Below are 24,955 nucleotides of genomic sequence, written 5' to 3'. Positions count from 1 at the left end.
CTTCACGCAACATTTCAAACATTTAGGATCACACACACATATAGCAAACCACTGCTGTAATCAATCACATTTCACAAGAGCTCATAATCTCAGTAATGATAAGAGGCGAGATCTGGGCTGAGAACCTCAGAAAAAAACAGGCATCGTTATTTAAGGAGGAAAATGCTGTGGCATGTAACTATTCCTCTCCCCCATTAGCTTCTTCTGAGATGGCCTCTGAGGGTTATTTCAGTAACTTGTTGGAAAAAGCAGCCTCAGGTTTGTAACAAGATACACAATTGCTTGGACATGTGCTGCCCAAGGTCTAGAGGCTCTCAAATTTCTCTCATTACTAACACCATCACGTCTTGAATGTTTGTTTCCTCCTTGTGAAGGCCTCCCCTTTTGTTTGAGATCACTGGAAGCTATAGTTTCAAATGCATAGATATACTATGCTATCATAAGCAGTCTAAAACTGAGAGTAATTAGGTATAATATTATCTTAACACCTCCTATCTAAATCAGCCAGGTATAGTGCAGAGAAAGTGAGGTGCAATTGGGTTTCATTTCATTCATTTGTTTTGGATCTCATTTTCTACCCCACAGTGCCCAGAATGATGCTTTGTCAGGAGCACTGTGGAAGATGCAAAATTGTGCCCAGACAACAACAGCAGCAGCATCAACCCTTACATAAGCCACTGCTCATGAGAAGTCCAATCCTTGATAAACTGTTTGAAAATTTCTCTTCCTCCTGGATAAATTATGTGAGGTTTGCCTCCTAAATTTAACTGCCTGTGAATAGGAGGGTGAATTTCATGGCACTGTTTCAACACAGCTCTAGTGTCTTACTCCTAATTGTTCAACAACAGCAATAGCCAAGGATGTGACCCTATATGCATGCTGACTCAGAAATAAGTCCTGTCTTAATTGCAACTCAATTCCCACTGCACATAGGATTGCAACCAAAAATACCCCCCTTTCAAAATGAGAGTGCTCTGGCCCCACAAAAACGTGTGGGGAAAATAAGGAAAGGACTGTTCTATAATATGACTGTGAATTTAGCTCTGTTACCAAAACCAAATTGCTGCACTAAGCATGTACTCAGACACAGGCTCCTTAATTCTATGTCCATCTCTCTGAGCCATTATTTTTGCACCTGGTTCTGCTTGGCTTTGCTTGAGGTTCTAATAAAAAATAAAGGAGATCCCACAAGCTTGAACTCTCTCTCTCTCTCTCTCTCTGTGTGTGTGTGTGTGTGTGTGTGTGAGAGAGAGAGAGAGAGAGAGAGAGAGAGAGAGAGAGAGAGAGAGAGAGAGAGAGAGAGAGAGAGAGAGAGAGATGGAAGGAGGGAGAGAGGGAGGGAGACTCTTAAACTAGAAAACTGAAATTGAATAGAGCCTGACATGGGAGTTCTCCAGACTATACCTTGAGACTCCACCAATTTCACAAGGAATCAAGTCTCAAGGCAAAGTCAGGGGGGGGAAAGCTTCTTGACAGTTTCAGCTCCCCTGGACTTACTGCAGAGGTGAAACTGACAAAAGGCTTCTCCAGATTGTGCCTCAAGGCTTTTCATCAGTTTCCACCTCCTGCTGGGTATTCTACAGGGCAGAGAAACTCAGGTCCAAAATAATTTTATTTGGAGGTGTGGAGCATGAACTCTCCAAATGTGATTTCCCTGCTTCTGCTTCTGCTGCCACTGCCAAGTGTCCTTTCCTCTTTTGGTTACTAGGCAGTGGTGGCAGCAAGGCAGTAAAACCAGTTACCTCCCACTAGGGATAGACAAATCTGCTTCTTTCTCTTTCTCTTGGTTTCTCATTTTTTTCTTTTAAAAAGTTTGCACATAAATCAATATCCATCTCCAAGCACATTTCCCCTAATATCTGCATCCTTGCCTAAGATGTAAACCTGTTTTTTTACAAGCAATTTCCACTAATAGGTTGTAGCATCATATGCTGTTTTTGTGGACACTTTTTGGTTAGAGAACTGCAGTACCAAATTCAGAGAAGTGTAAATTTTGAATGACAGCTGTATCATCCCCTTATCATTTCAAAAAGTGTGATCTGGGCAAGTTCCCATTAAAATGCAAACTAAATGAATTTCTCGTTTGTCATGACTTCCCATGTACCACTGCTGCAACCAAGATATGAAGTGACAGTTACACAGTAAACACACAACTTACACTCACTTAACTTATATGATTGCAACCTTACGTGGGTGATGGGGAAAATAAATGAATAACAGGAGAGTGGGGAACACCTACCATTCCCTGCTCTCCATTTATTAAGGTGCTCAAGGGTCTGAAAACCAAGCCTTATGAGGAACGGTTGAGGAGTTGGGTATGTTTAGTCTGGAAAAGAAGAGACCTCCCACTAGAGATAGGATAGCCACCTTCAAATATCTAAAGGGCTGTCACATGAAAGAGGGAGCATGCTGGTTTTTTCCTGTTCTAGAGGGTAGGACTTGAGGCGATGGATTTAAGTTACTAGCGATTCCAACTAAACACCAGGAAAAACTTTCTGATGGTATCTTACTGTTAGACAGTGGGACATTCTCCCTTGGGAGATGCAGAACTCTCCTTCATAGGAGGTTTTAAGGCAGAGGTTGGATGGCCATGTATCATGGATGCTTTAGTTGAGATTCTTGCATTACAGGGGGTTGGACTAGATGACCCTCGGGGCCCTTCAAATGCTACAATTCTATGATTCACTACACACCTGTGTACCCAATAGGTTTTTCTCGCTTACAGGTTCTAGAAAGTTGCAGGAGGGCCATGTGAATTTCCCAGGGCCCCTGGGCCTCTTTTCCAAAGCAAGAAGTGAGGTGCCACACTTTCCAGGCAGTGGAAAAGAGGCGTGAGGGCTCTGGGTTGCTGCAGAAGCCCTCGTGCCACCTTCTCAGAGCCTGTGGCCTAAAGAGGTGCAGTTCATTCTACAGTGTCATAATTTAATTTCTGCCTCATTCCTCTGCATATGCAGATAATGCTTTGTAGTGTGACTCTTAGCATACAGAAATGGGGCCTGCAACAAAATAGAATCATAGAATCATAGAGTTGGAAGAGACCACAAGGGCCATCCAGTCCAACCCCCTGCCAAGCAGGAAACATCATCAAAGCATTCCTGACAGATGGCTGTCAAGCCTCCGCTTAAAGACCTCCAAAGAAGGAGACTCCGCCACACTCCTTGGTAGCAAATTCCACTGTGGAACTGCTCTTACTGTCAGGAAGTTCTTCCTAATGTTTACGTGGAATCTTCTTTCTTGTAGCTTGAATCCATTGTTCCATGTCCGCTTCTCTGGAGCAGCAGAAAACAACTTCTCTCCCTCTTCTATATGACATCCTTTTATATATTTGAACCCTTTAACCTTCTCTTCTCCAGGCTAAACATACCCAGCTCCCTAAGCCGTTCCTCATAAGGCATCGTTTCCAGGCCTTTGACCATTTTGGTTGCCCTTCTCTGGACATGTTCCAGCTTGTCAGTATTCTTCTTGAACTGTGGTGCCCAGAACTGGACACAGTACTCCAGCGTTTCCTTAAGTTTTCTGAAGTCGGCTTTTTTAAAGTCTAGAATTTGAGTCTTAGTATGCTTGGTTGCTCCTTTCCGCTGTATAATAAACTTCAGAAGAGCATGATCACTCCCACCTAATGATCCTGCCACTTCTACCCCGCTAACCAGGTCATCACTATTGGTTAGGATCAGATCTAAAATGGCTGATCCTCTTGTTGCTTCTCCAACTTTCTGGACAATGAAGTGAAGTTGTCTGCAAGGCCAGTGAAGAATCTATTCGACCTTATGCTCTTGGCTGAGTTTGACATCCAACAAATATCAGGATAGTTGAAATCCTCCATTACTACGATCTCACTTCCTTTTGAATGCTTGGTCATCTGTTCCAGGAAGGCTTCATCTGTGTCCTCAGTTTGGCTTGGGGATCTATAGTAAATCTTTTGGGAGGGCATTCCACAGGGCAGGCGCCACCACCGAGAAGGCCCTCTACCTAGTTCCCTGCAATTTGGCTTCTCGCAACGAGGGAACCGCCAGAAGGCCCTCGGTGCTGGACCTCAGTGTCCAGGCAGAATGATGGAGGTGGAGATGCTCCTTCAGGTATACTGGACCGAGGCCATTTAGGGCTTTAAAGGTCAGCACCAACACTTTGAATTGTGCTCGGAAACGTACTGGGAGCCAATATAGATCTTTCAAGACCGGTGTTATGTGGTCTCGGTGGCCACTCCCAGTCACCAGTCTAGCTGCCGCATTCTGCTGCAGTCAGTTTAAAGCCCTCCTGATGAGGTTTTTGAGTTTCATGGCAACAACATTCCTCCCAACGCTTGTGAGGTGCAGCCCATCACTTGCCAGAAGTGCATCTTCAAGAAACTGCAGACCGTGATCTAAGAATCCAAACCGTTCCTTCTTGCACCATTTGCGAACCCAGTTGTTCACTTCCCCTATTTTTCCCTCTCTCCCTGTGCCACGTCATTCAACTGGGAGGACAAATGAGATGACAATTTGTGCATTTAATTGCTTCAACTTCCTGCCCAGAGCCTCATAATCACTTTTGATCTTCTGAAGGCTATGGCTTGCAGTGTCATTGGTTCCCACATGGACCAAAAGGAAGGGGTATTTGTCAGTGGGTTTTATGATTCCTTGCAGCCGTTCTGTTACATCTTGGATCTTGGCCCCAGGGAGACAGCACACCTCTCGAGACGTCTTATCAGGCCCACAGATCACTGCTTCTGTACCCCTCAGTAGGGAATCCCCTATCACCACTATAAGCCTCCTCATAGGCTTGGTCGGGATTCTTCCATGTGCTGTCCCTTCCAAGGTCACCTGCATATTCCCAGAGGACTGACTTTGCTGCGCTCGTCTTCATATTTCTGATAATAATAATAATAATAATATTTATACCCCGTCCATCTGGCCGGGTTCCCCCAGCCACTCTGGGCGGCTTCCAACAAAATACTAAAATACAGAAATCCATCAAACATTAGAAGCTTCCCTAAACAGGGCTGCCTTGAGATGCCTTCTAAAGGTCTGGTAATTGTTGTTCTCTTTGACCTCTGATGGGAGGGCATGATCAACTGTGATGAGGGAGAGATCTTCAAATGGAGTCTGTTCTTCGTCTTCCATGTTAAGGGAGAGCACTTCAAATTGATTGTGTAGTTCTAAGCACTCAGAGTGATCCCTAGGCTTTCTACTTCTATGAGTCACGTTCCTCCATACATCTGGCTCCTGTGTTGGGGAACTGACCTCCTCCTCAGGGATGTCCCCTGTCTCCTCCTTGGTGCAGACAGTGTGCTCTGCTGCATCCAAGAAAAGCTCCAGCTCTTTAATTCTCTGGAGCGTAGATACACGGGCCTGAAATTGTCTTCTAGTAGGGCAACCAACTTGCAATTGCTGCAGGTGTAGCTGCCTACATCCTTTGGCAAGAATACAAACATTGCGCAGGAATTGCAGGTGACTGCAGTTGTTCCCTTACCCTCCATCTTGAAAAGCTTGAAGTCAGGGGAAAAGAAGAAGAAGAAGAAGAAGAAGAAGAAGAAGAAGAAGAAGAAGAAGAAGAAGAAGAAGAAGAAGAAGAAGAAGCCACCTAGGTCTCCCCCAATAAACGTTGAAGACTAATTCCCCTAAATCTAAAAGATGGGTCAAACCAGCGTCGTGTGCTGCTGATCTCCAGGCACTGACTAGCTCCACCCACAGCTAGTCACCTGACTCCACAGAAGCCCCGCCCCCTCAGACCTTGTGCTCAGGGAGAGCACACTTCCAAGGTCACCTGCAAGGTCACCGGCCAGAAACAAACACACACACAAGCCTGGACAGTCACACAAATCCAAGAGGCAGAAGCCCTAGAAAACAAGCACAAGCACACAAGCAAATGAAACAGATAAGCACACAAACTTTATCACACACACCACCAAAAAGACAAATCCACTAAACCTACAGAGTGTCCCCCAAGCTCAGCTCACCTTGTGCTCCCTCCTCAGTTGCTGAACTCCAGGCACTGACTAGCTCCACCCACAGCTAGTCACGTGACGCACCTGACTCCACGGAAGCCTCGCCCCCTAAGACCATGTGCTCAGGGACACCACACTTGCAAGGTCACCGGCCAGAAATACACACACACAAGCCTGGACAGTCACACAAATCCAAGAGGCAGGAGCCCTTGTGCTCCCTCCTCAGTCGCTGAACACCTGCAGTGCGGAGTATTCATGTTCCAGTCATTAATCCATACCTTCATCCATGACTCTCCATTTTCTCCCTTCTCCTAGCTACTTTTCCATTCCGCACACACAAGCCAGTTAGCATTCTGTGGCAAGTGAGCATGCTCAGTCCTCACTGGGCTATTTGGGTTGATTTCCCCGCTCTGAGGAGTCTCCCCACGAAAGACTGTTGTGTACTTGTGTGAACCTTGGGTTCCCATGCAAGCCTGCTGATCCCTCACTGGTGCCATTTTGGCTACATGACCAATGACATGCACACCTAAACATTAGAGACAGAGGAAATAATTTCTCCATTCAGATATTCCGATCTAGGCAAAGGCATAGGTGGCCAACAGTTCCTTTGTACTGCTCCAGCAGTTTCCAATTTGCTGCCTTGCATCTGTGATGAGATGATTAGACACCAGGGTACTCATCACTTCACGTTGCGTCACGTCACATTACATCTCTGCCACGCTGTTTTTAAGCAGCCTTGACGTCCGACACAAAATAAATGCCGGGCTTTTCCTGATCAGGACACCTGCTATCAATTTGGGGGAGCAGCCAAGAAATGGGGGTGTTGTCAGGCCTGCTGCTTTCCCCCTGCCTACCATGTCTGGCTACATAAGAGGAATGTCTAGCAGATGGCACACAGGGAGCGGAAAGCAGGAACACATGGCACAAGGCGGGTTATCTAAGGGTATCCACGTGTCTTTCCTAACACCACTGTGGAAGCCAAGAATCATGTGGGTTTCCTCCCTTGTGTAACCTTAATGAGAACCATAGAGCAACTTAGAATAGCAACCAATTGCTTGAAACATTGCGAGCTTTCAAACGTGTTCTTTATCAGAAATTGGTGATAAGGGCACACCAGTGAAATAGAGAGCATATCTTATCCCCATGGATAAGAAAAGAAGAACCTTCTTGGCCCATCCAGTCCAGCTCTACCACTGAGCCCTTTCTTACATTGCCTCTAAACATGGAGGCTTTATATAGCTCAGTGGCGGAGCTTCATGCTCCGGCACCGGGGGCGGAGAACAGGCAGGGCGGGGCTGGTGCACTCGTCCTGGGGACATGGCACGCTGCCTGTGGGGGCGTGGCACCCAGCATGGGTGGGGGGCCAGCCGCGATGGCACCCCACCGGGATCGCGCTGCCAGGGGCGGTGCGCTCCCCCCCCCGCACTCCTCTTTCTCCGCCAGTGATATAGCTATCATGGCCATTAATAAGATAATCATCCATGTGTTTGTTTGGTTCCCAGGACCCCACCATTTCATTTAACATGCTTGCCCTGGTAGAGTGCTCAGTCTCCCTCTGGTGAGCAAGATGCACCTCAGAACTGGAACTTCAGGGTGGAAGGCTCTCTGCCCTCTCCTCAGCCCCAAGGTTTTGGTTTATTGTGGTTCTGCACTGATTGGTTGTTTATAGAACTCAAAAACCAAGGAGATGAATCAAACATCTGCACCCCATTCCAAGTCTGAGCTGGAGGAAGGGCAGAATCCCCACCCACTTCTTAGCTCCATGAAGCTGATTGTCCCTGACCTGACACTGTTTCTAAGGTGGAAAGTAAGGTCAAGGAAATGATTGTATGCTTTGAGAAATGAATGTAGTCCTGGTGCTCACAAATATACTGGATTCCCATCCAGGCCAGCAAATAACCGTGGACACCTACAACTGGCTTATGAGCTCATCTAAGCTGGTGGGCAAACAAGAGGACTACATTATTTTAATGTATTTCGGTATTTGTTGGAAGCTGCCCAGAGTGGTGTAGGAAACTCAGCCAGATGGGCGGGGTATAAATAAAATAAATAAATAATAATACATTCATTTCCCAAAGCATACAATCATTTCACTGACCTTACATTGCACTTAAAAACACAGTGTCAGGTCAGGGACAATCAGCTCATAATGGATTTGGAGTTAGGGGAGAGATTACCAAGGATGCTGAAAATGAAAATAAAGGGTTTGCAAGGAGCTTCAAAAGGACCTCTCCAAAATGGGTGAATGGGCAAATGAGGTTCAGTTTGATTGGGGCAACCACCCCACCCTTAACAAACATATACATTAATGGGGTCTGAACTGGTGGTGACTGACCAGGAAAGAGTTCTTGGAGTTGTGGTGGATAGCTAGATGAAAATGTCGACCCACTGTGCGGCAGCTGTGAAAAAGGCAAATTCCATGTTAGGGATCATTAGGAAAGGGATTCAAAATAAAACTGCCAATATCATAATGCTGTAATATACCCCACATAGAACATAGTGTACTGTTCTGGTTGATGCACATGGTAAAGGGCAATGCAAGTGATCTGAGGGATGGAGCAACTCCCTTTTGGGGCTTTCTAGTTTAGACAGAAAGGTTGGGGGGGGGGTTGGAAGAGACTAAATAGAGGCATATAAAATTATGTATGCCAGGGAGAAAATGGACTGAGAGAAGTTTTTCCTCCTGTCTCATAATATTGGAACCAGGGTAATCTAATGAAACTGATGGTAGATTCTGGACAGACAAAAGGGAGGACAGTATATGGGACATAGTTAAGCTATTGAATTTTTACCACAAGATGCAGTGATGGCCACCAACTTGGATGACTTAAAAGGGGATTTACACAAATTTTGGGAGGATAAGGCAATGGCTACTACCCACTGCTGGCTAGGTACCATTTACAGTTGCTGAGAATTACAAGTGCAGACAATGCCTGGTTGAACTCAGGCCCTGCTTGTGGGCTTCCCATAGGCATCTGGTTGGCCACTGTGAGAACAGGATAATGGACTAGTAGGACTTTGCTCTAATCCAGCGGAACTCTTCTAATGCTCCTGCCCAGGTAGATGGTCACACTTCAAACCACCTGTAAGGAACACTTCACACATGACATTTCCTTTACATGAAAATGGGGATCTGGTTTAGGATGGGGTGGGGGACATTTTTAGACTATGTGATAATTTGGCAGACTGATTGGTTCCACATGGGGAGAATGGAACCCTGATAAAGTGGGATACCTGACTGCGGGGAGACTTCTAAATGCATTCACTTGAACAAGTTTACAATAACCCTGCAGACCTTATTGCTCCATGTAGGAGGTCAAAGGTGGATGGATCAAGGATTTGGGGGGCAGTGGTGGCGACTGTGTCCTCTACACAATTTCAAAAACCTCTTCAGGTGTTGAACTAGCTATGGAACTAGTTAGCTAGAGATATGTATAAGTATGTATAAGGTATGTATTATACATGTTTATATGGAAGTGCATATTCACTCACAAAAAGCAAGGGATGGAGATTTTATGGGGCATTTATACAAGTTACCTTTAAAGAGATTGTGTTGTGTGTTTCCACTTTGGGACATAAATACTTCTTATTGAACCCCCCTGGTGGTTCAAGAAGAGATTTCACATATACTTTGGAGCCCTGCCTGTGCTCTTTTGGGATAGGGGATCACTGCTGAGACCAGGAAGGCCCTGGAACCACTCAGTTTCCCTATATTAAAATCATTTTGCTCTATGGAGAGCTGAAATTTATTCAAGCCCTATGTCTTTGGGTGTTTGGCTTTGGCTGTAAAACATAACTTACATGGCTAGAACTGTCCATTCTCATTCACCTCCCTTTTCAAATTGATCAGTCTCACTGAGGTTCACAGAGGGATGATTTCTTTGGTGAGGTTCCTAAGCAACGTTAGAAGATAGAGAAGCTCTGCAAGAGCTGAACTGATACTATGGCTGGAATCCCAGGGTGATGTTGTCAAACGCTTGCCAAGGCCTATGCTCTAGCAGGGAATCCCACAAATGGCTCCAAGAGCCCCTGCCTCCTGAGTTAGGCCAGTGGCCAGCCTAGCTGGCTGGCGACAGCACGTGGAAGAAGAACTATTTGGAAGAACTATTGCCTCAAGGTTCTTGTGCAGTTGAGCACATTGCAAAAAGAAACCATTGAGATTGTACATCCCATTGATGGAAGAAAGACTGGTGGATATAAACATATGAAATAAGAAAAATAAACAAATGGGAATTCAGGAGGAATGGAATGCCAAAGAGAGGGAACACATAGAACAATAATCATAGAAAGTTGCCTTTTACTGATTCAGACACTTGGTCTATCTAGCTCAGCAGGCACATGAGCTTGCCCCTGCAATTGAGGGGGCCGGTGCCACATGACGTGATCACGTCATGCGTACACGCTGCATGACAAGCTCATGTCACTCATGTGTGCGATACATCAGTACGTTGCAGTTGTTCACACACAGCATGTGCATGTCACTCTGGAATATTGAGGGGGCCAGGCCTCCTCCTTGAAATGTTTTGAAGGGTCCTCAGCCCCTTGCCTTCCCCCCAAGATGGTGCCTCTGTAGCTCAGTATTGTCTACACAGCAGCTCTGCAGGGTTTCAGGCAGCTGACATTCCCAGCTCCACCTGGAGATGCTGGGGATCACATCTGGGACCTTTGCATGTAGAGGAGGAGCTCCTCAATGGAGCTACAACCCTTCCCCGTCAGGCCTGCTCCACTAGCCTGATCCCTCTGCCCACTTGTCTCTCAGGGCTCGTCCACACTTCTACTTGTCCCATGCCTAGAAAACAAGAGTCCAAGCACTTTCCCATGTGTCCCACTCTTTCCAGGCATGGGTCCAAGCAGATTTGCCTTTGCCCCACCACCCAATTGCCACTTGTTCCGATTTAATGCTAAACCATGGGTTTTCCTGGAGGAAAGCTGTGGGTCAAATGGAGGTATGCATGGCCCCCAAGTGAACCTTTGCTTTGCTTTCTTGGGGCAGTGTGGGAAATTAAATTGGTTGCTACTGCTAAGAGTAGAGTGTCCAGGGCAGGTGACAGGACCAGTCAGCTGCCCAAGGGTGCCAGGATGCGAATATAATTTGCTGGAAAAGAGGGATGGAACAGAGTTATTGCATCCAAGTCTCCTTCCGTTCCTACCCTCTCAGGTGCTAAGATCAGCAGAGACACCCTTCTTGGTAGTTCCTCCATCTTCAGAAGCTCAGGGGGTGGGGTGGCTCGGAAGAGAGGATTCTCATTGGCCGTGCATCTGGCCCCTTCATTATACAGCTTTCAGCAATTGCTGAAGATGCACCTCTTTGCCCTGGCTTTAGACACTTAAGAGGTCTATATTTTTTGGACCTACCTTACTTCTGTAATTTTAAGTTGTAATGTAAAACTGTTTTTAATATTGCATCATAATGTTGTGTTTTAATGTTATAACCCACTCTGGGACCTTAGGGTGAGTGGTGAATAATAATAATAATAATAATAATAATAATAATAATAATAATAATAATAATAATAATAGCAGGCATCTGGTTGACCACTGGTTTAATCTAGTGGCGCTTTCAGAATGATTTCCCCCCTTTTCCATTTGCAAATTACCTAGCAATATGGGTGAGCCAGTAGGTCTTGCGTGGAAACTTATTAGCCTGCTATTAAGGAGATTCACACACACACTAAAAATAAAATAAAAGCCACCTCAGGACAACTGGGAGAGTGGAGAAAAACTCTTCAGCTGTCTGTGGGAGGGCTTTAACTTTTTATAACACAGTCTCTGCAGGTGCTGGCAATACAGCTCTTCTTGGTAGTCACCAGCTGGCAGCCACCCTTCCATCCCCAGAATGAAGCATCGCTTCACAGGGGTGAGGATGGCAGTCCCTGTCCTCTGAAAGGAGCTCCAACAGTTCCCATCAAAAACCGAAAATACAACAGGGACCAAAGGCCCATTGTTGCAGCCACCATAAATGTTGGGCCTCCTCACTCCACCAAAGAGTCTTTAAAAGGGGATTTACACAAATTTTGGGAGGATAAGGCAATGGCTACTACCCACTGCTGGCTAGGTACTATTTACAGTTGCTGAGAATCACAAGTGCAGACAATGCCTGGTTCCCCCAACACACACACTCACAAATCTCTCTGTGGGTGTATCTTCCATCCTGCAAATTCACTACTCTGTTTGCAGGTGTCAGTTTTCGGTGGGGACGTATTTCCCAAACATACTTTTCTCCATACTCTTTTGGGTAGGGTGCGGGGACAACAGCACAACATTCAGAGAAGTGTGCATTCTGAAAGATAACTGTTGTTCTCAGGCATCCCTAGACCCACTGATTTAAGCTCATGGACCACAGTTTGGGAACACATGTCCAAGATGAAGGCGGGCTCCAGTAGGCTCACTCCAAAAATACAGCCCAGCCTACTACACTTCGCTTTAACTTTAAGGTTCCTGAAACATTTCGGCCTGCTGATATCATGAACTGGGTGGCACCCAGCTTACATTCAGCCCAGATTCACAAACATTACTTGTACATCATGTTGTAAGTGCAACAGCAGAGATCATTCAGAGTGTAACTTAAGGTGTTCTCTTAATGTTAAAGCAAGCCAACCAAGAGGCTGCTGCTGGCGATGTAGCTTAGCAACCAGTTACGGTGTCATGATCTTTGCTGAGGTTGGCTGTCTTCTGATTGGCTGTGCAGTTCTGAGGGAGTTTCCCCTTATATGTGTTAGTTGTATATCCCCCCACTGTGAACAAGACCTGACTAAAGAAAAGTCAAAACCTTTCTCTCCAGGTTGTACATTGTTTTTGTTTGTTTCTCTCCGTTGATGCTTTATCAGGATTCCTATTGTGTCTGGACTCCATCTGTGTTGTTTAAGTGATATTGCTAATGCATCGAGATCCTCCAAGCTTTCAACTTCTTTGTTGTTTCTGTATTTGCCTTTGAAACAAAACATTCTGCAGGCATGGAGGCTCCAGGGGGTAGGGAGTGGAAAATAGAGTTTTACGTACCTCTGAACCCATTTCCATTGCCAGTGGAGCAAGCCGGGGAAGGAGACCCCTGGGGTCGGATGACGGGAGCAAAGGCACTCTTTTGTTTGACAGCAGGAAAAACAGAGGAGGAGAATGGGAGGATGGAGGAAGTGCTTGAGGAACCGACTGTTGGACTTGAAGACATCACTGAAGAGGAGGGGAAGGGAGAAACAGAAATTTCATTAGAATAAATAGGAATTTTGGGGATTAGAAAATCCACCTCCCTCTTTCCCTCCCACTTCACACCAATTTACAATCCAAAGAGCATCTTTAAGGGGTGACTGATGAGAACCCTAGGCTCAGTGGTTTAGACCACAGCGCCACCCGCGTCCCCCTACCTTTACCTACTGTATCTTGATTTCAGTAAGATTTTGACAAAGTCCCCCATGGTATTATTGTGAGGAAGCTGGTAAAATGTGGATTGAACAAGGTAACTTGGGGTCCCTTCCAACTGTAGAATTCCATTATTCCATTATTTTAGCAGGCACCTAAAGCAATACACTAGGGACCCAGGTGGCGCTGTGGGTTAAACCACAGAGCTCTAGGGCTTGCCAATCAGAAAGTCGGCGGTTTGAATCCCTGCGACGGGGTGAGCTCCTGTTGCTCGGTCCCAGCTCCTGCCAACCTAGCAGTTTGAAAGCACGTCAAAGTGCAAGTAGATAAATAGGAACCGCTACAGCGGGAAGGTAAACAGCGTTTCCATGTGCTGCTCTGGTTTGCCAGAAGCAGCTTTGTCATGCTGGCCACATGACCAGGAAGCTGTACGCCGGCTCCCTCGGCCAATAACACGAGATGAGCACTGCAACCCCAGAGTCAGTCACGACTGGACCTAATGGTCAGGGGTCCCTTTACCTTTAAAGCAATACAGAGAAGGCACCTGCCAAATATTAATAGGTGTGGTCCAAACCACAGAGCCTAGGGCTTGGCGATTAGAAGGTTGGCGGTTCGAATCCCCATGATGGGGTGAGCTCCCATTGCTCAATCCCTGCTCCTGCCAACCTAGCAGTTCAAAAGCACGTCAAAGTGCAAGTGGATAAATAGGTACTGCTCTGGTGGGAAGGTAAACGGTGTTTCCGTGCGCTGCTCTGGTTCACCAGAAGTGGCTTAGACATGCTGGCCACATGACTCGGAAGCTGTACGCCTGCTCCCTCGGCCAGTAAAGCGAGATGAGCGCCGCAACCCCAGAGTCATCCGTGACTGGACCTAACGGTCAGGGATCCCTTTACCTTTACCTCCAGAGATTAGGTGTTGCCACACTAGAAGACTGGTTGGAATGAATATTATGTGGCACTTGTAAAGTGGCCAGTTCCACATATCAAAGTGGTTCAGAGGCCACATCTGGAGCAAGGCAATCTTTCAAATGAACTGACATAGACATGATTTCTCCCTCTCTCATAACACTCATGGACATCTAGTGACATTGAAACTCACTGAAGACTCAGGATGGACAAAAGAAAGCATATATTTTTCATGCAGCGCACAGATAAACTAAGGATAAACACAGGAGGCTGCGATGGCCACCAGATTGAATTGCTTTAAAACAGGGTTAGGCAAATTCATGGTTGTTGTTGTTGTTGTTGTTGTTGAAGCAAACTTTAGACAATGGGCGAGAGATGGTTGAACCTGGAAGGAACTAAGCCTTGCAATCCATTTTGGGATCCAATTGGCAAAAACACTCATTTTGTTCCTCAAATCCACAGCATGCCCACACAATCACAGCTGGATTTTACTCTGCACATTTTCTTCTCAGAGCCTGAACATTTCCTTTTTTTAATTTTTTTAAAGGGTCTGTCAGCATCTCATTGTAAACCCTTATTGTCAGGGGTTTATAACTCAGCTGTAAAAATTTCGCTCTTTTTCCCTGGAGCTAAAACTTGGCACACATAACTCAGTCAGGAAGTAGAGTTTGTAAGGGTTTTCTTTTTTACAAAAAAAGAAAAAAATCTACCAAACATCTGTTTGGCCATTTTTAAACTCTCTGTGCAAAAATCAATAGACATTTCAAATTTCTTTTTTGAAGCGTGACTTTTTTAAAAAGGCAACTTATTATTATTAATATTATTTTCCTTAAAAAATACTTCAATATATTTTCATCCTATAATGTGGGCTGGGTTTATTTTTCAAAAACAATTCAGTATTGTCGGTGGATAATGAATGGCTATCTTAAATGAAATGACATTGACAAGGACTTGGAACAATCACCTTTAATCTCAGTTCCACTACAGCCACTCATAAGTGGACAGATGGAATAGTAAAGCAAACAAGAGGCACCAGCAACAAACTATTTCAGTGCATACTTGCTTTTTAACAAGTCATCTCCTGTTCAGGGTTCCAGTCAGCCTCCGTAACACTCAACATTCCATGGTTGATGAACATCCTCAGTCTTTACTGAGGCTGTGGAGGTTTTTTTTGGGAGGGGGGGTTCTCCCTCAGTTCATTTATTATTATTATTATTATTATTATTATTATTATTATTATTATTTTACCTCTGCAGTATAATGATAGTTCCCTGTTGTTACTTAGTGGCTTGTTTGGTCTCTAATCCTGCCAGGACTCACCACCTGAGTTTCTTATTAAAAGGAGTGAAGACCAGGCTTGTGTTAATCTGTCAATTTCAGCTTCTCTCTGTTTCTCATTTTTCCAATCTCAAGTTCAGTTCTCCACATTTCCACATCAGTTTGCATGGTTTTTTAAAAGCCCTCATGAAAATTCAGCAGCATTTTATTTTATTTTGCCCAATAACACACATTTTTGCAGTGCAACTTTCCCTGTTTTAATGCATTTTTGTATGTCACTTTCACGTGCACTTTTATGCATAATTTACCCCAGTACATGCATCTTGCACCTTACATGGCTTGAAAACTGCATTTCAAAGTTCGGAAGAATGCAAATTTTGAAGGATGGCTGTGTTTTGGCCCAATCTTGTTCCAGCAAGTGCAAATTAAGTAGTCTTGCCTTTAAATGTGAACTGAATCAAATTTCTCCCCCATCTCTCATGATGGCTGCTACTTCAGCTTTTAGTGCTAGTGGATGTGGCTAATGGTATAGAGTATAGACTATAGACTAAAACCAAACTGTACTGTCCAGCTGCTTATTCAGCAGCAGCAGGCAGCACGGTGTGGAGCCAGCACTCAGTTGACCTCCAGTCAGTTGCTTCTCTGCTGCTTACTAGAAGCAGGGCCGTCTTAAGGATATCCAGCGCTGTGGTGCAAAGATCCCTCTGGCGCTGCCCCCCCCCGTTTCCCAGAGTTGTCAACCTTTTCCCAAGCCTATCCAAAACTATCCAAATCAAGCTGCAAAGTCCATTTCTAGGGATGGGTGAATCAGCCCATTTCCGTTTCTCTCAGTTTCTAATTTTCACCCCACTCCAATTTTCATCTCCACATCAGTCTGCATTTTTTAATTAAAAAAAACTAAGTTCCCATTCTTCAGCATTTAACTATGAATTTCTCCTAATACAAACATTTCTGCATGCAATTTTAATTAATATACACATTCCGCAAAACATTATCCCCTAATATAATGCATTTTTATCCCCATATCTGCAATTTTATACATGTTACTTGGGTGGAGAACGGCAGTACAAGTTTCAAAGGATGGCTGTGTTTCTCTTTGTGTATTGCGTTGGAAAGTGCAGATTAGGTGAACTAAATTTCTCCCTCAACCTTAATGGTCAAACGGCCTACTTTTCTCCCCTGAAAACTGACTGAGGAACCTGGAATTTAGGTTTGATTTCTAATATTAGCACAAACCTTTTCATAACGTATGACTTGGAGCAGATGGTCTTATGGACCAGCATCTTAACGGACTTATCTCTCCTCACTCCCCTCACCCCCATGATACATTTTAGTTTCTGGGTAAGATTGATAAGAAAGACATGGATAGACTGTAACTTGATTTTATAGGTGAAAGGGAGAGCTCAGTGGTTGATCATATGTCATAGAATCTTATGAGTTGGAAGGGATCCCAAGGGCCATCTAGTCCAACCCCCTACAATGCAGGAATCACAGCTTAAGCATCCATGACAGATGGCCATCCAACCTCTGCTTAAAAACCTCCAAGGAAGGAGAGTACATATCCTCCTGTGGGAGACCATTCCACTGCTGAAAACCTCTTGCTATCAGAAAGTTCTTCCTGGTGCTTAGTCGGAATCTCCTTTCTTGTAACTTGAAGCCATTGGTTGAAGTCCTACCCTCCAGAGCAGAAGAAAACAAGCATGCTCTCTTCTCCATGTGACAGCCCTTAAGATATTTGAAGGCTAAACATACCCAGCGTTCCTCGTAAGGCTTAGTTTCCAGTCCCTTGATCATCCTGGTTGCCCTCTTCTGCACACATTCCAGCTTGTCAACATCCTTCTTAAATTGTGGTGCCCAAAATTGGACACAGCATTCCAGGTGTGGTCTGACCAAGGCAGAATAGAGTGGTACTATTACTTCCTTTGATCTGGACACTATACTTCTGTTGATGCAGCCTAGAATAGCATTAGTTTTTTTTTTTTGCTGCTGCATCACACTGTTGATTCAGGTTCAACTTGTGGTCCACTAAGGCTCCCAGATCCTTTTCACATGTATTGCTAGTAAGCCAGGTTTCCCCCATCCCATATTTGTGCATCTGGTTCTTCCTGCCTAAGTGCAGAACCTTAAATTTGTCCCTACTGAAATTCATTTTGTTAGCTCAGGCCCAGTTCTCCAATCTGTTAAGGTTATTTTGAATTCTGATTCTGTCTTCTGCAGCATTAGCTACCCCTCCCAGTTTGGTGTCATCTGTGAATTTGATCATCCCTCAATTCCTTCATCCAAGTCATTTATAAAGATGCTGAACAACAACGGGCCCAGGACAGAACCCTGCAGCACCCCACTTCTCACTTTTTCCAGTATGATGAGGAACCATTAATGAGTACTCTTTGGGTTTGGTCAGTTAACCTGCTACAATTCCACCTACCAGTTACATCATTTAACCCACATTTTACCAGCTTCCTCCCAAGAATATCAAGGGAGACTTTCTTAAAAGCCTTACTGAAATCAAGATGTCCACAGCATTTCCTTGACCCACCTCCAGTCTGTAAGGACCTCATCTGTTCTCCATGAATTCTCAAAGGTAATAGACAAAGGCTCTGAAATTACATCTGCAAGCTCCTTTGTACCCTTGGATGCAGCTTATCAGGCTCTGGAGATTTGAATTCATTTAAAGTAGCTACGTGTCCCCTTACTACCTCTTTTCATATCTTGGGCTGCAGCTCCCTCCAGATGTTGTTACGCTCCAACTCCCATCAACTCTGGCTGGCAGGGGTAATGTGAGTCGTAGTCTAATGACATTTGGAGGCCACTAAGTTCCCTATTTCTGCTTTATACACAGAAGATCCCAGTTTCAATAAGAACCCCTGCAGGATCAGGCCAAAGGCCCTCCTAGTCTAGCATCCTCTCTCCATGTGGGATTCCCAGGAACTAGTATTCAGTGCACATTGCCTCAAACAGTGGAGGTAGATCATAGCTATAATGGCTAGTAGCCATTGCTGACCTTATCCTCCAATCCAGGCATCCCCAAACTTCGGCCCTCCAGATGTTTTGGAATACAATTCCCATCATCCCTGACTACTGGTCCTGTTAGCTAGGGATCATGGGAGTTGTAGGCCAAAACATCTGGAGGGCCGCAGTTTGGGGATGCCTGCTCCAATCCCTGTCCTCTTCCATTAGAAAGGATTTCAGATACTGTAGTAAGAAAGAGACCTGGCTCAGATCTTGGAGACCTGCTGCCAGCCAGAGCAGACAATACTGGGATTGATGGAGCAAACATCTAATACAGTATACAGTAGTATAAGGTCCAGTAGAACTGCCACTTCCCCACCACAGTGCACAGGTAGGAGATAGGAGACAGGCCACCCAAATGGTAGCTGTGCTATTGCCACTGACTATGGCTAAAACATAAGGACATGGTGTTTTAGTAAACGGATAAAGAAGATGACGATGATGAATGCTTGACCACCTTGTTTAAAATTAAGGTATGCCAAATACACCCAGTCCTCAATATTTCTCAGAATTACTCCCATGCCCTAAAAGCAGCTGAAAATTCCTCCACTTTCACAGGGGAACAAGGCCCCCTCTGAAAGCATTCATCTGAAAGCAAAGGAAGATTTTTGGTACACCTTTATGTTAAAGGTGCATCCATGGCAGTGTGAATCTCCCCCACAATAAATAATAATAAAATAATAATAATAATAATAATAATAATAATAATAATAATAATAATCACGCCCCACTAATCTTACACAGGCAAATCATTTTCTCTTCCCGATATAATCTCTCTTCAGTTGTCACCACCACCACCTATTTTAATGGCTTCTTGTGTGTTAAATGCTGGGAACACTCTAAAGCTGTGTTACTGTATGGAGGGTGTGTTTGTGTGTGTGGCTTTTTTCAGCCTGAAAGCCACATTCCTTCATGGGCAACTTTCTGGGGTCTGCACGCCAGCAATGGATGGTGCCAGAAGCAAAAGTGAGTGTAGCAACAGAAGTGACCTTTGTATAAAAGTCAGAGGTTGTGTTTTTTTTTTAAAAAAAAATACACACATAGACCTTTCCATCCAGTATCCAGGCAAACAAGAGGCATGATCATAGGTCAGGCACACATTCCCACCAAGCGAAAAGCAAGCAAGATAGTCACAAGCACTGAAGCCATCTCTGGGGGGCCTGGACACCCACAAACGTTTGACTGTGGGTGCCCGGCCTCCACCAGCCGCCGGTGGCAGCTGCCTTGCTGCTCTCTGGTGCCGCCACAGTGACTGGGCCGGGGCCTCCGCCTTGGCTGTGGGGCCTCGGTTGGGGCCTTCCTGAGGCTGCGATGGGCCTATCTGCAGCCATGGCAGGCCTTGTGGGAACTATCTACAGCCATGGTGCAGCCCCACCTGCAGCCCCACTGGGTCTTCTCGTGGCCTTGCTGGGCCTTCTGGAGGCCACAATGGGCCTTATCAGGTCTCCTCCTGCCATGTGAAGTCACGCACGTGCTGCGGGCGTGACATCACAGGACCATGACGGGCACCAACAAAGTGGGGAAGAACCCAGCACGCCTGGTCGCAAGGGCCCAATAGAGAGGCCTGGGGCCCATGTTTGGTGTCTGGGGCTGAGATTTCCTATCAAGAGACAACGGAGTTCCCCTCTGGAGGTAAAGTTAAACCACTGGAGAATCATAGTGCTTGCTGTGGTTGCAGAGACTAGTAACACATAACTGCTGCCTGCCACATTGGTCCTGGGCTGTCCAGACAACATGTTTTGTACCATCTGAGCTGCAGGAGTTCCCAGAAGGAGGCATACAAGATGCCATCCAACCGTCTTCCAATATATACCTGTTAGCACCTTGAGATCATCAGCAGAGACCCTTCTCCAGATTCTGTCCCCTAATGAGGTATGGTAGGTGACTACTATATATCCTAACCATGCACCCAAAGAACCACAGGATTAGTCAGCAGAGGGCCTTTTCAGTGGTGGCACCATGGCTATGGAATGCTCTTCCCAGAGAGGCTTGCCTGGTAATTCCTTGTTAAATGTTTCTCCGTGCCAGGCTTTTCTTTTCTCCCAGGTGTTTTATTTCCTACCTGTTTATAATTCTTGGGTTTAAAAGTGCCATTTATTGGTTCTACACTTCTTTATAGTTTGCATGACTTTCTGTTAATTTTGTGCTGATGTTTGTTTTTTATTGATCAATTGTTTTAGAACTGTGGATTGTTTTTGTATTTCATTGATTCAAAATTATGAACTGCAGCTGGACAGGGACTTTTTGAAAAACAATGCAGGAAGTGCTCACCTGGCATAACATATTCATGATCTGGGCCAAGACCCCACGACGACTTCTTTTTCAGAGAAAGAAAGTGGCCAGTCCTAAGCACACTATTTTAAATGTCTTCTTGACATACATAGCATGTAGTTTGACCCAGGCCTGCAGGATGGGACAGGCCATGATCACTCTAGCAACTACCATAGACACGGTGGGCCAATAGCAAAAAAATACTTTGCAGAGAGAAAGAACGTGGGATTGAGGCAGAATGCTAGATATTCTTGGGTGGTGTGGGAGAGGGAGGGGGGAGAGGGAGAGGGAGAGCTCCATATTTATGAAGTTTTGCCTTTGGCTATAAGTCAACTTTCAGTTTACATTTTATATCTGACTGCAGGTTTCCACACACAAAATAACAGCATATGCTTCTCTTTGAGGAAAATGTGTGAAAACCTCACTATTCCACATGCCTCCATGCTTCAGATTTGACAAAGTATCTTGTGCTTGGCTACTGAAACCCACTGGCAAGTGGCAAACCTGAAGGCACCGGGGGGGCGGGGGTGTCTGTAGCGGAGCCACAAAAAACCCCACGAGCAAGCCGCAGAGCGTAGTGCTCCGCAGCTCGCATGCATCGTGGCGCATGTGTTGTGCGTCGTGGCACTGCACATGCACGTTAGGACGCGGCGGCGCGACAAACCCCACAAGCAAAGTCAGGGGGTGACACTCAGCGCCCCCGCGACACCCAAGCCAAGCCCTGCCCCCCGGTAAAAAGCGTGTGCTGACAGCTTGCTCGCAAACCTGCTCGGCACACACTTTCCTTTTTCCAGCTGGAGCAGAGGCAAAGGGCGGGCCAGGGAGGGTCGTCACGACACATGACGCATGCGCGCTACGGAGCAACACTGAGGCCCCTCCCTGGCCCGCCCCTTGCCTCTGCTCCAGCTGGAAAAAGGAAAGCGCGTGCCGAGCAGGTTTGCGAGCAAGCCGTTGGCGCATGCTTTTAACCGGGCGCTGGGGCTTGGCTTGGGCGTCGCGGGGGGCACCGAGTGGCACCCCCCTAGAGTGGAACCTGGGGCGCACCGCCCCCATTGCCACCTTGCTATGCCCCTACTGAAACCTGAGCACAAATATAGGCATCATATGCACTATACATTTAAAGCAGTTTCATTTCATTTTAAATAGTCGTGTCTTCCCCCAAAGAATCCTAAGAGCTGAGACCCCTCAGAGAGCTACAATTCCTAGAGATGATTAACAGTCAATCCCTTTCCTCGGGAAACTCTGAGAATTGTAGCTCCGTGAGAGGAATAGGAGGTCTCCTACCAACTCTCACCACCCTTAACAAACGACACTTCCCAGGATTCTTTGGGGGAGGCGACATCTGCTTAAAGTGCTAGGATGCTGCTTTATATGTGTAGTGCAGATGGAGCCATAATGTGAAAACTGCCCTCCAGTTTTCTCCTTTTACATTCAGTGCATCTTTTTGCTGACTTAGGGCCAGATAATTATATGCTTAGTTTTAATGCAAAAAGAAGCTACAGGTACACTGATCTGAATCAGGGTTGTATACAGGGTTTATTAAACCTTCATTCCTGCCAGTGTTCCAACCCAGAAGACAGTCTGTTATTTAGTCCACTGGAGGCAAGCAGACAATGGAAGCTTCCTTTACAATGACTCTTATAAAGCAGGCCGATGTTATTGCCCTTTTTTTGTAGAGGGCTGGTTGAGTCTAGGAGAGCTGTGGCTTGTCTAAGCCAATCTGGTGAGTTAATGACATAGGCAAGAGTTTGGGTCAGCCCAGAACTGGAGCCTCTGCTGCCCCTCCATCCAATATTAATTTGCCCCTTGCCCCTATGTTAATTTACCTAGTGGTATCAAAAACAGAAAGAGGCTGCAACAGCAATGGAGCTACCATTAAATTTCCCACAGTGCCCCACTGCAATGCTATTTCAGGGGTATTGCAAAAATTAAGACACCAGCTCCCACACCTAGTGTTCATTGGATCAGAGCCCCAGGAAGGCATCATTGACAACTTCTCAAGGGTGGCAAATGCTGACACTGGGTGGTCTGAACAATTTAGCCACTATGCTACACAACTGGCAGGTTCAGGCAAGAAGGCAGAAGCAGCGGTGGCCCTTGCAGGCTCATTCTGTAGCAGCTTTGCATTCAATTTCCTATTGTAGAGTCGGGAAATCTTCTGGTGCACTACTGCCCCAGAAAGCTGGCGGCGGAGAGGAGAGAAGTATTTTCTGGCAGATTGCCTCTTGGCTTAAGTCAAACCAAAGGTCATCTTAAAGGAAGGGAAGGGATGACTACTCACAGCCATAGGGAGATCCTGTGGGAGAGCCATTAATGAATCCAGGCGAGCCAGGAACACCCAGGTTCGACATGGGGACGTTGCTGTAGCCGTTCATGCTGTTACTGGAGGTGCTGTAATTAGACTGCTGAGGGGTCGAGCTGGAAGAGTAACCTCGCGGGGAGATGCTGCTTGTGTTGCGGATGTAACCTACAAGAAATAAACATTCACTGAGTGCCCAGAGATGAGGACAGCGGGATGATCTCTCTCAGCCGTGCATTTCTCCACTAATTTGGATTTCAATGGAACAAATGTTACCATAGATGAGGAAACTAGTCCGGGCCCTAGATGAATCTCAGTGGCTCAGAGGGCACTGGAGTCATCTGGGGAGGGTGGGAGAGAGAATTTTGCCATTTTTTAAATCCTACCTTTAATGGCTGAGGATTCTTCCCTTGGTAAGAGTGTGCATGTAGTGGACCCCCCCCCTGTTTTTCTCCCCCTTTCCTCCATCTTTTTTCTTATAACAACCCCCTTCACCAAATGTTGCCCCCTGTGACACTCAGAGTAGCCCAGTCATGGTCCTGGATGTGAATCCATCTGATCATAGCATGCTGTCATCAGCTAGTGGCTTTTCATCAAGGGGGAGGAGAAGGACACAATGATCACAGTGGGTGCAGCCACCCACCTGAGAATTATGTTATTTCATGGCATAGGATCATTGTCAGGCACACTCTGTTGTGTCCAATGCTGGTCATACTCAGAGTGGACCAAATGAAATAATAAAAATGACTAATTGAGGCCCATCAGTTTCAATGGTTCATTGGACTAGGTTGACAAATCTCAATTAATAATAATAATAATAATAATAATAATAATAATAATAATAATAATTTATTATTTATACAGCCACTCTGGGCAGCTTCCAAGTGAATATTAAAAACAACACAGCATCAAACATTAAAATCTTCCCTAAACAGGGCCGCCTTCAGTTGTCTTCTAAAAGTAAAATAGTTGCTTATTGCCTTGACATCTGCTGGGAGGGCGTTCCACAGGGCAGGTGCCACTACCGAGAAGGCCCCCTGTTTGGTTCCCTGTAACCTCACTTCTCGCAATGAGGGAACCCCCAGAAGGCCCTCGGTGCTGGATCTCAGTGTCCGGGCTGAATGATGGGGGGGGGGGAGAGACGCTCCTTCAGGTATACAGGACCAAGGCCATTTCTCATTCCCACCCCCATTCTTAAATTCACTTCTCTACATTTCCATATCAGTTTAGAAAAAAAAGTCAAGTCCTCATCAGAATTTTGATTCCCGCCCCCCTCCCGCTGTCTCCATCTCTTCTTCCCTGCCTCAACTTGAGAAAGGGCTGAAGGAGTCCTTCTTCAGAGCCAGACATTCTGGGTAAGGTGGCCAGAAGAGGGCCTCTGCTACTGTGGTGAGATGCCACAGTGTCTAGAAATGCTGTTTAAACTGGTGCATGTCGTCTTCTGGCTCTGAAGAAGGACCCCCGCAACCCTTTCTTAGAGTCAGGCATAATGAGGCGGGGGGGGGGGAGGTGGCAGAGAAGCTTTCAGCACTGACACTGTAAATGTACCGTAGTGGGGCTACAGTTTTTAAAATAGAAAGAAAGAGAGGGGGGCGAAGGTGGAAAGGGAGAGAGCAATGGGGGTGGGGTAGGAGAGAAGATAAGAATGGTGGTAGTGATGCTGCCACTAAGAAGACAATGGGGCAGTGGTGGAAGGAGGGGACAGGGCCAGAGGCCCTGCTCACCTCAGGCAACACAATCCCTTGTACAGTGGTACCTTGCAAGACGAATGCCCTGCAAGACGAATTTTTCGCAAGACAAATGCGTCTTGCAATCTGATGGTGACTCGCAAGACGAATTCGTTTTGCGAAAAATTCACCTTGCGAATCGCGGTTTCCCATAGGAATGCATTGAAATTTAATTAATGCGTTCCTATGG

At 45.8% G+C, this 24,955-nt stretch overlaps 1 protein-coding gene across 2 annotated transcripts in view; it reads right to left on the bottom strand.

Annotated features, from left to right (window-relative positions):
- The window catches only part of EBF2 (EBF transcription factor 2), a 259,251-nt gene that overhangs the window by 6,222 nt on the left and 228,074 nt on the right, over positions 1-24,955 (bottom strand). The window contains exons 14-16 of one of the 2 annotated variants that reach the window (XM_035138788.2): positions 23,021-23,206; positions 12,923-13,090; positions 8,272-8,322 (exon numbers count right to left, since the gene is read on the bottom strand). In XM_035138788.2, the coding sequence (XP_034994679.1) occupies positions 8,291-8,322; positions 12,923-13,090; positions 23,021-23,206 (386 nt within the window). In that variant the 3' untranslated portion in view covers positions 8,272-8,290. Of the gene's footprint in view, positions 1-8,271; positions 8,323-12,922; positions 13,091-23,020; positions 23,207-24,955 lie in introns of those variants that run through there. The other variant, XM_035138787.2, reaches the window with a different exon arrangement.

The sequence above is a fragment of the Zootoca vivipara genome, chromosome 15, assembly GCF_963506605.1.
Source record: "Zootoca vivipara chromosome 15, rZooViv1.1, whole genome shotgun sequence".
In the NCBI taxonomy this organism is placed as follows: domain Eukaryota; kingdom Metazoa; phylum Chordata; class Lepidosauria; order Squamata; family Lacertidae; genus Zootoca; species Zootoca vivipara.
The sequence above is the reverse complement of the archived record's forward strand: the minus strand, read 5'-3'. Positions and strand labels throughout refer to the sequence as shown.